The sequence below is a fragment of the Palaemon carinicauda genome, chromosome 44, assembly GCF_036898095.1.
Source record: "Palaemon carinicauda isolate YSFRI2023 chromosome 44, ASM3689809v2, whole genome shotgun sequence".
NCBI classification, from domain to species: Eukaryota; Metazoa; Arthropoda; class Malacostraca; order Decapoda; family Palaemonidae; genus Palaemon; species Palaemon carinicauda.
This window is the reverse complement of record NC_090768.1, coordinates 1,752,958-1,766,190: the sequence shown is the minus strand read 5'-3', so window position 1 is coordinate 1,766,190 and position 13,233 is coordinate 1,752,958. Positions and strand designations below refer to the sequence as shown.

Below are 13,233 nucleotides of genomic sequence, written 5' to 3'. Positions count from 1 at the left end.
AGTCCCTGCAAGCTCAGCGGTCTCAATGGCATCAAAATCGTTCAATGCTAGTTCCCCTGGATTTGTCATAGCAGACTTGGTTCACCTTGATCAGAGATATCTCTGTATACAGTTAGGGGTCCTGAAGGATTTGTGTTGTGATGTCATTTTGGGTTATGATTTCCAAAAGCAACACCAGAGCGTGAGTTTTCAATATGAAGGGAAAAGACCAAGTTTGAAGATAACTGGCGCCAAACCTGTTTGTGTACTAGCGACAGCTGACATCGATGAACCGTCATTGTTTCCCAACTTACCTCAACAGTGTAAACCCATTGCAGTCAAATCCAGACGCTATAGTCAAGATGACCAGCTGTTCGTAAAAGACCAAATTTCACATTTACTATCTGAAGGTGTCATTGAACCAAGTATATCCCCTTGGAGGGCACAGGTTGTAGTAGTCAAAGATCCACTTGACAGGCATAAAAAGAGACTTTGTATTGATTTTTCCCAGACCATTAACCAATACACAGAACTAGATGCTTACCCCCTCCCAAGGATAGAGGATATGGTACATGACCTTGCAAAATATAAGGTGTTTTCCACATTTGACTTGAAGAGTGCATATCACCAAATCAGCATTAAAGAGAGTGAGAGGAAGTACACTGCTTTTGAAGGTGCAGGGAAATTGTTTCAATTTTGTAGGATTCCATTTGGTGTGACGAATGGTGTAGCTGCATTCCAAAGAGCTATGGACAATCTAGTTGAGGATGAGAAGCTCAAAGATACTTGGTTATTTCTGTTCCTACAATCAATGTTCTAGGGTATTGTGTCGGGAATAATGTTATAAAGCCTGACCCAGACAGATTACGTCCCCTTCAAGAATTACCGCCTCCCACAAATATGGGCTCTCTGCGAAGAGCTCAAGGATTGTTTGCCTATTATGCCAAATGGATCCCTGGTTTTTCTGACACGATACATCCCCTAGTGAACACAAAAACTTTTCCACTCAGCGAGCCAGCACTAGCTGCTTTCAATTCTTTAAAAAAACAACTTATGGATGTTTCACTGCGGGCTGTGGATGAGAGTCTTCCTTTTGTTGTAGAGTGTGATGCTTCGGAAGTTGCTGTCTCCGCAGTCTTGAACCAGAGTGGCCGCCCAGTAGCTTTTATGTCGAGAACGCTCCTGGGGAGCGAGTTGCATTATCCAGCAGTGGAAAAAGAGGCCACAGCTATTATTGAAGCGGTTCGCAAGTGGAGCCATTTCTTAGCGAGATGACATTTTACTCTGATTACTGATCAAAGATCAGTGATGTTCATGTTAGACAGCAGGAAGCGAACTAAAATAAAGAACAACAAGATACAGGAGTGGAGGTTGGAGCTGGCATCCTACAGCTATACTATACAGTACCGTCCGGGGAAACAGAATATTGCACCGGACACCCTGACTCGTGCCTATTGTTGTTCTATTTCCTCAATGTCAAGTCTCACTGACATCCATGAGAACCTCTGCCATCCTGGCGTCACTCGCCTTTTGCACTTTGTGCGATCCAAAAACCTCCCATTTTCAACAGATGACGTGAAAAGAGTGTGTGCTTCTTGTAGAATTTGTGGCCAACAAAAAGCAAAATTCCATCGTCCAGGAAAAGGAGTCCTCATAAAGGCCACCCAGTCAATGGAACGTCTTACATTGATTTCAAGGGGCCTCTGCCCTCTACCACGAGCAATAAGTACATTCTTATGGTTGTTGACGAGTATTCACGTTTCCCCTTTGTGTTTCCCTGTCCAAACATGCATTCGAAAACAGTGATCAAATGTCTTGAATCTATCTTTATCCTATGTGGAATGCCTAGTTTCATTCATTCAGATCATGGTGCTTCTTTCATGTCCCAAGAACTGAAACTGTACCTTTCTCAGAAGGGGGTTGCAACCAGCAGAATGACACCTTATCATCCGATGGGCAACGGCCAGGTTGAGAGATATAATGGTATTATTTGGAAATCTATTTGTTTAGTACTCGAAAGTCGTGGCTTGAAGACTCAACACTGGGAGATAGTACTTCCTGAGGTTTTGCACTCAGTTAGGTCGCTCTTATGTACAGCAACTAATGAGACACCTCATGAACATTTTTTCAGGTTTCAGCGAGGCTCTAGTCTTGGAAGTACATTACCGTCATGGCTTTGGAAGTACATTACCGTCATGGCTTTTGACTCCTGGACCTGTACTATTGCGACGGCATGTTAGGTCTAGCAAACATGAACCGTTAACTGAAGAGGTTCAACTCATGGATGCAAACTCAATGTATACAAATGTCAAATATCCAGACGGTAGAGAATCAACTGTGTCTACCCGTGACTTAGCTCCAAGTCCTGAAGGTGCAACGTCTCCTGTACACCATGTTGAACCACCAGGAGAGACGGAGTCCCCAGATACAACTGAAGTGCAGGATACACAAACTCATGATAACCGTGATTGTCGTGAATCCAGTGAGCCCACTGAGATAAGAAGGTCCACTCGTGTGTCAAGGCCGCCTGATCGCTATGGATGGGATTAAACCAATACATTTGTTTTGATTAAAGTTGAATTTTCTAGGAGGGGAGAATGTGATAATATCAGTTGGTCTTAGCTGTTTCTTACTGTCAATGTTTGAGTATTTATATTTTTTCAATATTAAACTTAGCCGGTGATTATATAAGCTGCAGCTCTGCTGCTCGACAGAAAACTCTACGTTCAAAATCCGCCAGCGATCGCTATGCAGGTAGGGGGTGTACATCAACAGCGCCATCTGTCGGGCAGGTACTCAGTACTCAATGTAAACACAGAACTCAATTTTCTCTCTGTCGTGCTACCGGCAAGACCTACTAAATTCGCTGTAGCTAACTGGATTGGTTTTCACATCTTTTTGGTGAAGTACACATTTCTAGTTTTGAGCTTTCGCTTTGCAGGCTTTATCTTCAATACATCCTTGCATTCTTTTGTTGATATCGGATTATTTGTTGATGACTTTGGATAGTTTTTGAATTCCCCTTTGACTAATTCAAAATGGCTGACCCTTCTCAAGTCCCTAAATTCAGGAAGTGTAATGCTAGGGACTGTTCAAGGCGTCTTCCGAAGGCCTCTATCGATCCTCACACCGTTTGTTCCAATTGTCGGGATAAAACCTGCCAATTGGAAGATCGATGTGAGGAATGCGTTGGGCTTTCGGAATTCGATTTTATCGAATTCCTTAAATATACACGTAGGCTAGAGAGAGATAGAGTCAGGAGAAGTTCGTCTCGCTCCGTTGAATTTTCCTCTCCTCATGCCCCACAACCTATTCCTTCCCCTGTAGTGGTTGCTCCTGATCCCCCTTCTAGCACTCAAGAACCTTCGATGGCAGATATGATGCGTGCCATCCAAGCTCTGGGTGAGAGAGTCGAGTCCTTGGCTAGTGACCGCAACCAGCTCATGGCAGACGTCAAGGAGCTGAAGTGTAAGAGTGCAGTGGGTAGTGATAAAGTGAGTGATAGTGTTGTGGATAGTGTTGCGCTTGAGGGTTCGTCTGTTCGTGCCTGTCGTCCTCCCAGTCCGGGACCTCTTGCAAGCTTCCAAGCCCAGGGGAGAAGCAATGTCGTACGACCAAAGGGTTCGAGAGGCTTTAATCAGCGAACAGACGTTCCCTCCGTGGTTTCGGGCGTATCTACCCAAGATCGCCCCACCCACACAAAGACGAGAGAGCCCATTTATTCCTCGTCTGCGGAAGAGGTTTCTCGTAAGAAACCATGGACCAAGGTCTCGCGGCCTCTTAAGCGCAAGTCGGTCCCTTCCGCGCAAGTCCAACGGCCCAGTTGTAGCCACTGGGTCAGTTCGGACTCGCTGCAGTCTTCCGACGACTGCTCACCTCCTAAGAGAGGCAAAGCGGTACCGCATCAGGCAGTCACACCGTCTGTTGCCGCACCTGCTCCTGTAGACCCTAAGTGGTCTTTGCTGCAGACCATGCAGTCTCAGTTAACGTCATTGATGCAGGACTTTCGTGCGGAGAAGGTTGACGCTGCACCAACCTCTAGCCTACAACCACCCACGGTTGTGCGTCCTGTGGACGCTGAGGCGACCTTCGGCCGCACTCCAGCTGAGAGAGTCCCGCCACCCATGCGCTGCCAGCCGCATGTTGACGTTCAGCGACGCACGGAACCTTCCGTTGACGTTCGCGAGGTACAACAACAGTCTAAGTTGTTTTGTTTTGACGCGGTGCGTCAACCTCCGCAACCCATTGTGGTTACCACTGCTCGCCCACATCAGACTAAACAGTCTGGAGTAGACGCTATGCGTCCCCGCGCTGCTATGGTTGTTGCCAGTTCACAGACTGGGCAACAGTTCCATGACGTTGCGTCCGGTTCAGTCACGCGTGCACCCGTGCTGCCGGACTCAGCTGACCAGCCAATTCCTACTCCTTTGCCGCTGCCTCCTCAATTCTCAGATGATGGACTCTCTGATGATGACGACGCGGCACACATTGATGACCCACATACGGACCTTGACGAACCCAAGACCACGCAACCCTCTTTGGACTTTAGAAAAGTTCTTGCTCTGTTCAAAGAGATGTATCCGGACCAGTTTGTGTCTGCGGCCCCACGCTCCCCTCCATCAGAGTTTGCTTCAGGTACGCAGTCATCCGCGCCTGCCTTTACGAAACTCGTCCTCGCCCGCTCGTCCAAGAGAGCTTTACGAGTTTTAGGAGACTGGATGCAGTCCAAAAAGGACCTAGGGAAGACAGCGTTTTCTTTTCCCCCTGCGAGACTCTCTTCCAGATCGAGCGTCTGGTATGCCACGGGAGAAGTTCTCGGCTTGGGAGTTCCTGCCTCTGCCCAGGGCGACTTCTCAAGCCTGGTAGACTCTCCCCGCAGGCTAGCCATGAGACGCTCTAAGATATGCTGGTCTCCTACGGACTTAGACCATCTATTGAAAGGAGTGTTTAGAGCCTTCGAGGTCTTTAATTTTTTGGACTGGTGTCTGGGAGCTTTGAGCAGGAAGATCTCCCCGTCTGACAAGGAATCTTCCTTGCTCATAATGTCCTGCATGGACAAGGCCATACGAGACGGATCTAGTGAACTTGCGGCTTCGTTCGTATCCGGGGTCCTCAAGAAACGGGAGAACCTTTGCTCTTTCCTGTCAGCTGGAGTAACACCATGTCAGAGATCTGAACTCCTTTTTGCTCCCCTCTCAAAGTGCCTTTTTCCAGAGGACTTGATTAAGGAGATTGCTGCCTCTTTGATTCAGAAGGACACCCATGACCTGGTTGCGTCCTCTGCCCGCAAAGCCACCCCTTTGCCTTCCGTGTCAAGACCCAGGATGGACACTCCAGCGTCCAGATTTATTCCGCCCTTTCGTGGCAGAGCCTCCAGCAGAGGAGGTGCTCGTGCCGAAGGGAGACGTGGGAAGAAGAAAGGTACCAAGTCCTTTAAAGGCAGAGTCTGACTGCCTCCTTCTTCAGACAGCAGTGGAAGCCAGACTCAAGAACTTCTGGCAGACCTGGGAGGCAAGAGGCGCAGATGCACAATCTGTGAAGCTGCTCAGAGAAGGGTACAAGATCCCGTTTGTTCGCAAACCCCCTCTAGCAACGTGTCCCATCGATCTCTCCCAGGTACAGAGAGGAAGACAAGAGACGAGCTTTGAAGCAGGAGGTGTCTCTCTTACTAGAAAAGGGAGCGGTAGTCAAAGTCCGGGACCATCAATCCCCGGGCTTCTACAACCGTCTCTTCTTAGTGGTAAAGAAGACAGGAGGGTGGAGGCCGGTGCTAGACGTCAGTGCGCTGAATGTCTTTGTCACAAAGCAGACGTTCGCCATGGAGACCACAAAGTCTGTTCTAGCAGCGGTCAGAAAGGAAGACTGGATGGTCTCTTTAGACCTAAGGGACGCATACTTTCACGTCCCCATCCACCCAGACTCCCAACCTTTTCTGAGATTTGTTTACGAAAAGGTTGTCTACCAATTTCAAGCCCTGTGCTTTGGCCTAAGCACAGCTCCTCTTGTGTTTACGAGGCTGATGAGGAATATAGCCAAATTCCTTCATTTAGCGGACATCAGAGCCTCCCTCTATTTGGACGACTGGCTTCTAAGAGCCTCTTCCAGTCGTCGCTGTCTGGAGAATCTAAAGTGGACTCTAGATCTGATCAAAGAATTGGGTCTCCTGGTCAATATAGAAAAGTCTCAACTGGTCCCATCCCAAACTATTGTGTATTTAGGGATGGAGATTCACAGTCAAGCTTTTCGGGCTTTTCCGTCGGCCCCCAGAACAAGTCAAGCCCAGGTATGCATCCAGAACATGCTGAAGAAGGAACAATGTTCAGTCAGACAGTGGATGAGTCTGATAGGGACGCTATCATCCCTGGAACAGTTCTTTTCGTTAGGGAGACTACACCTCCGTCCCCTTCAATTTCACCTAGCTGTTTACTGGAAAAAGGACAAGACGCTAGAAGCGGTCTCGATCCCCATTTCCGAGAAGATGAAGTCGTCCCTGACTTGGTGGAAGGACAGTATCAGCCTCAGAGAGGGTCTGCCCCTGGCTGTTCAGACCCCCAACCACGTTCTCTTCTCGGACGCATCGGACACGGGCTGGGGTGCGACATTAGACGGTCGGGAATGCTCGGGAACTTGGAACTCGCATCAAAGAACGTTACATATCAACTGCAAGGAGCTACTGGCAGTTCATCTGGCCTTGAAAAGCTTCAAGTCCCTCCTTCAAGGCAAAGTGGTGGAGGTGAACTCGGACAACACCACGGCTTTGGCGTACATCTCCAAGCAAGGAGGGACCCATTCTATGACGTTGTACGAGATCGCAAGGGACCTCCTCACCTGGTCAAAAGATCTAAACCTTTCTCTAGTAACGAGGTTCATCCAAGGCAACTTGAATGTCATGGCAGATTGCCTCAGTCGGAAGGGACAAATCATTCCAACAGAATGGACCCTACACAAGGATGTGTGCAAGAGACTGTGAGCCACATGGGGCCAGCCTACCATAGATCTCTTCGCAACCTCGATGACCAAGAGGCTCCCAATATATTGCTCACCAATCCCGGACCCAGCAGCAGTTCATATAGATGCCTTTCTACTGGATTGGTCACATCTAGACCTTTATGCATTCCCCCCGTTCAAGATTGTCAACAAGGTACTGCAGAAGTTCGCCTCTCACGAAGGGACAAGGTTGACGTTAGTTGCTCCCCTCTGGCCCGCGAGAGAATGGTTCACCGAGGTACTTCAATGGCTAGTGGACGTTCCCAGAACTCTTCCTCTAAGGGTGGACCTTCTACGTCAGCCACACGTAAAGAAGGTACACCAAGGCCTCCACGCTCTTCGTCTGACTGCCTTCAGACTATCGAAAGACTCTCTAGAGCTAGAGGCTTTTTGAAGGAGGCAGCCAGGGCGATTGCTAGAGCAAGGAGGACATCCACTCTTAGAGTCTACCAGTCGAAGTGGGAAGTCTTCCGAAACTGGTGCAAGTCAGTATCAGTATCCTCGACCAGTACCTCTGTAACCCAAATAGCTGACTTCCTATTATACCTGAGGAAAGAAAGATCTCTTTCAGCTCCCACTATCAAAGGTTACAGAAGCATGTTGGCATCAGTCTTCCGTCACAGAGGCTTAGATCTTTCCAACAACAAAGATCTACAGGACCTCCTTAAGTCTTTTGAGACCACGAAGGAGCGTCGTTTGGCTACACCTGGTTGGAATTTAGACGTGGTACTAAGATTCCTTATGTCAGAAAGGTTCGAGCCACTACAATCAGCCTCCTTTAAAGATCTCACTTTAAAGACTCTTTTCCTGGTTTGCTTGGCCACAGCTAAAAGAGTCAGTGAGATTCACGCCTTCAGCAGGAACATCGGATTTTCATCTGAAACGGCTACATGTTCTTTACAGCTTGGTTTTCTAGCCAAAAACGAGCTACCTTCTCGTCCTTGGCCGAAATCGTTCGATATTCCAAGCCTTTCAAATATGGTTGGAAATGAACTAGAAAGAGTCTTATGCCCTGTTAGAGCTCTTAAGTTCTATTTAAGACGAACTAAACCTTTACGAGGACAGTCAGAAGCTTTATGGTGTTCTATTAAGAAACCTTCTTTGCCTATGTCAAAGAATGCCTTATCTTATTATATCAGACTGTTGATACGAGAAGCTCATTCCCATCTGAGTGAGGAAGACCAAGCTTTGCTGAAGGTAAGGACACATGAAGTCAGAGCTGTCGCAACTTCAGTGGCCTTTAAACAAAATAGATCTCTGCAGAGTATAATGGACGCAACCTATTGGAGAAGCAAGTCAGTGTTCGCGTCTTTTTATCTTAAAGATGTCCAGTCTCTTTACGAGAACTGCTACACCCTGGGACCATTCGTAGCAGCGAGTGCAGTAGTGGGTGAGGGCTCAACCACTACATTCCCCTAATTCCATAACCTTTTTAATCTTTCTCTTGAAATGTTTTTTATTGTTGTTTTTGGGTTGTCCGGAAGGCTACGAAGCCTTTCGCATCCTGGTTGATTTGGCGGGTGGTCAAATTCTTTCTTGAGAAGCGCCTAGATTAGAGGTTTTGATGAGGTCCTGTAGTATGGGTTGCAACCCTTGATACTTCAGCTCCTAGGGGTCGCTCAGCATCCTAAGAGGATCGCGAGGCTCCGTAAGGAAGACGTACTTAAAAAGGCAGAGTAATTGTTCAAGTCGACTTCCTTACCAGGTACTTATTTATTTTATGTTTGTTATTTTGAATAACTGCTAAAATGAAATAAAAAATCCTTAGCTCATAATAATGTAAACAATTATTGCTGGTCTCTACCCACCCCCCTGGGTGTGAATCAGCTTATATAATCACCGGCTAAGTTTAATATTGAAAAATGTTATTTTTATAATAAAATAAATTTTTGAATATACTTACCCGGTGATTATATATTAAAGGACCCTCCCTTCCTCCCCAATAGAGACCCAGTGGACCGAGGAGAAAATTGAGTTCTGTGTTTACATTGAGTACTGAGTACCTGCCCGACAGATGGCGCTGTTGATGTACACCCCCTACCTGCATAGCGATCACTGGCGGATTTTGAACGTAGAGTTTTCTGTCGAGCAGCAGAGCTGCAGCTTATATAATCACCGGTAAGTATATTAAAAAATTTATTTTATTATAAAAATAACATATTTTGTTTATTGTTTTGTTCTTCCTATGTTAATGTTTTATAGCATGATTTTCTTAGGTTATGTGTTTGTGTTAACATGTGCATTTATGTTGATATTCATTGTTGTCTTTCTTTGTTACAGATATGGTAGTTTGGTAATGTGTTGAATAAAGCTTGGGAATTATCACCAAGTATTACTTTCATTAAACCCCTCATAGCACAATACTGCTCCACCTTAGGCACAAAGTGGTTGAAAAACCAGTCCTCAAATAACTAGTGTGTCACCCATGTCTTCCTATTTGACTTCCAAATGACAGGTAGCTGACTATTCCAAAACCCCTTGAGTGCCCTGGGATTCTCAGCCTTATACACCAGCAATGGCTTTAGCTTACAGTCGCCAGAAGCATTACCCCTAGAAGTAAAGTTGGTCTCTCCTTGCCAACTTTGTGCTCTGGTGCCATCTTCTCCTTAGTGATTTACGCCCGGTTCTGTATACACTTCCACGTTGAAGGTTTGTAGAGCACAAAATCCACCTTCCCTAATTATCTCAGCTAGTGCAACAGGGAATTCACTTGCTGCTTCATTATCAGCACAGGAAGCTTCACCTTTCATCTGAAGATTATGCAAATGAGCCCAAATCTTAAGTCACATAAACCACTCTTTATCGGCCATAAACTCTTCACTTTCACTCCCTTCCCACTTTTGAGTCTTCAAGGTTTCAAACAAACACTTAACCTTCTGAATCACCATAAGGCTCACTGGGAAATGACGCTGATTTTGAGTATCCAACCAGAGCACTAACAACTTCCCATATTAAATAGAAGACCACTGCAGATCCTTTCATATGCTCAAGTATGCGATCTTTATCCTTGATGGTAGTCACAGCCGTAGAATGATTAAATAGTTACGCTTGACCTATTCTCGTAGGGGTCTCCGTTTTTCGATTTGCTTCAGTATGTTCACTTTCAGTTCCATGGTAACAGCTTTCCTCCTCTTGGATGCACTGCCATCAGGAGTCTCCCTTATGCTCTCCAGATATGTTATGATGCACAAATGGTGCACAAATAACAGCACCGAAATCACAAATGCATACCGTAAACAAAGATGGCGAATTAATGCTAAAGTGATGCATAACGAACTACATTGCGATCAGGTGACGGCAATAGCTGCTCTCCGCATCGGCAAGTAGTTCGTCATTTTAACAAACCAAGTATCCTGTACCTCATGGGTGCCCTTTTGCAATGGCAGAAAGTTGTAACTCGAGACCATCATAAGCCAAGGACCTCCTGTACAGTAAATTGCATTTATCTAGTGTATTATAATTTTAAAGTACAATTACAGAACTTTAAACTGTTTACAACTATTGTGCACAAAACAATTATAAAATCTATAGGGGTTAGTTCTTATATTATACTCTGCATATCTTCAAGTGAGTGCTGAGTGTATATAGATACTGTATATTGTAGTATGTACATATGTACAGTATACATATGTATGTATGTATGTAATTTTTTAATTCAAATATTTTTCAGGAACTCAGTGTTATACATCCTGTGATTCACTATCCTGTGAAAATAATGGTACATGTGTAATTGCTTCAGGAAGTAGTAAACCTTTCTGTAAATGCCCCGCTGGATATCATGGAATCAGATGTGAAAGTACAGAATGTGAAAGATTCTGCATAAATGTAAGTACTTGCTTTGCAATTTATAACATCAAGTATGTTTTCCAAAATATTTTTTTTCTCCATCGCACCCATTACTTGTAATAACCACATATTGTTGTCCACATTGGACCAATCCTCAAATCATGAAAAATGAAATGGCAATTCTTACTTCTAGGTGTATCAATTCTTTGTTTGTAAATTCTTTCTTGAAGTTTGATAAGATTATTTTTAATAAGAATATTTAATATTTATATAGTTTGATTTATGGTTACTTTTGTAGTGTACTTCTAAATGTGGTTTAATATATTTATTTTGCAAGGTTACATAAATCTAGCGGGATTATTACAGGACAACATAGTATATAGAGTATTGTACAAAATTTGAATGTAAATTGCATAAAATTACCTGGACACTCAAAATAATTGTTAAATGGTTGAATAATTTTATATTATCTACTTCATAATGGAGTTTTAATAGAAAATGACAGTGCCATTAATATTTTTATTAATGCAATTATTTTAACTAGTTAAGAATTTATATTCAGTCAGAATTTTCTTAAATTTAGGCATGCTATAACAAGAAGGACCACTTTGTAAAATTTAAGTACACCTATAAACACTTTGGTAGTCTTTTTATTAATATGACATCATAAGTTGTTACCAAATAATACTTCTCAGATTAAAACTTGAGCATAATATTTCTTACATATGAAACTAAATTACAGTTCACATTGACTATTGTTACAATAATGTTTGTTCCTACACGAATCCCTACCATGACCAATGTATAGGAGACCTCTACAGTCCCAGCTCCCCGACCAGAGACCCCCCCCAACAGGCCTATACTCTCCCAACCCCCCTCTCCACTTGTGCGACCCCAACCTCTCTTGTTTTCCCAGCATGCCCAAGAGGGACGTCTTAGGCAACCTTCCCAGGTTGCCATCAACCATTCTTCCTCTAGTCGTTCGGCGTCAATGACCTTAGATGTCAGGATGCCTGAAAACCTTAAATCAATCAATCCTCTAGTCGTACGAATATGTGTTCAACTCTGCTTCTGTCGCGATCATTAATGTTTGTCTTTATGCTCGTAGCGTGTGTTACTAGAGTGTTTCATGTTCACTTATGTTCACTAAGTTGAATCTGCAGGTGTTAACGGGAAGTTGTGTGCAGCTTCCTTTCACATTTAGAGGTTGATCCTCATGTTTTGTGTACTTCTTACCGGGGTCGTGTGTGTTCCCCAAATGACACGTGTGCACCCTCAAGGAAGGGTAGAGGAGGTGTTCAGTGGCCAAGATGGCCACTAAGAAACAGAAGAAGTCTTAGAAGTAGAAGGACAGGTCGCCCTTGAGGAATGGTTGTGGGTCTCGTCCTTCTTCGGCATGTTCGACCAGTGTTTCGGGGACGTCTTTGTCTCCAGGGCTGTCTACGATAGCAGAGGAGGTAACGGGACCAGTCGGGTCCTTGCATTTCCCTCTCTGTGGCTGGGAGACCCCCCTCAAAGACATAGCGGGGGTGTTGAGGGCAGGTCAGCCAGCCATCTTTCTACCCGCCGACCGGGGGTGCATCCTCCGTCCAGCCGTAGATAGACGTTTCCCCCGTCTGCTCAAAGGATGATGGTCCCAGCTTCCGCTCAGCGGCTCCCAGGAGCCGATCTCTCCCCATGGGTTTAATGGACCTGTCCCATGTGGAGGGGAGCGGGAAGAATAAAAAGGACAGTTCTTCTTCCAAGAGATGTTGTCCCTCCAAGTGTTCTGGATCTTCCCCTATCCCCGCCCAGAACGGGGACTGGGGTGAGTTAGTACGGGTCTCAATCCATTACTGAGACTGTTGTCCCTTTTATTCCTGTACCAAACATCCCAGATGTTCTGGTGCAGGAGGAAGTACTGTGGAACGTATAACTTCATGTGGATTCATACATGAAGAAGAATAATCAAGAAGTACTTAATGTTTTATTGTATACCTTGAATGAATGTTGTTGCAACATTCGCACACCTTCTATGACTTTCATTATTTTATGATTAGTGTTGGTCAATCCGTCACTTTGGATAAAGAAAATTCTTGTAGGATTAAGATTTCCATCACTGGGTCTTATGTTTATGCTTCTGATTTCATTGAGCCATTGTAGAGAAGATCAGTTTCTTGCTTCATATATGTGCATACATGGAAGAATGTTTGACATGCATACTTGTAGCTATGTTTGTATGTACTGCATACATTTTTATATGTGTGTGTTAATAGTTTATATTGATTTTGGGATCGCTTCCACACCCTCACCTGGGCTGGATATGCTGAATGTAGAGGGTGTGTTGAGGGAGGTGATGGCTCGGTTCGGGTACCTACTCCAGGGCAGTGCTCCCTACTCGGAGGGTGGTCCCCCGTCGTGGCTAGCAGCGGCACACAGCTCAGGATCCCGCCGCTCAGGCGCCGTAATCTTGGCCTGTCTAGCCTGGCCAGTTACCCACCG

The 13,233-nt window shown here is 45.1% G+C and overlaps 1 protein-coding gene across 4 annotated transcripts in view; it reads left to right on the top strand.

The window, feature by feature from the left end:
- LRP1 (LDL receptor protein 1) overlaps positions 1–13,233 on the top strand; it is a 1,015,507-nt gene that overhangs the window by 870,637 nt on the left and 131,637 nt on the right. For all 4 annotated transcript variants that reach the window (XM_068367027.1, XM_068367026.1, XM_068367028.1 and 1 more), the window contains one exon: positions 10,637–10,791. In XM_068367027.1, the coding sequence (XP_068223128.1) occupies positions 10,637–10,791 (155 nt within the window). The remainder of the gene's footprint in view (positions 1–10,636; positions 10,792–13,233) is intronic.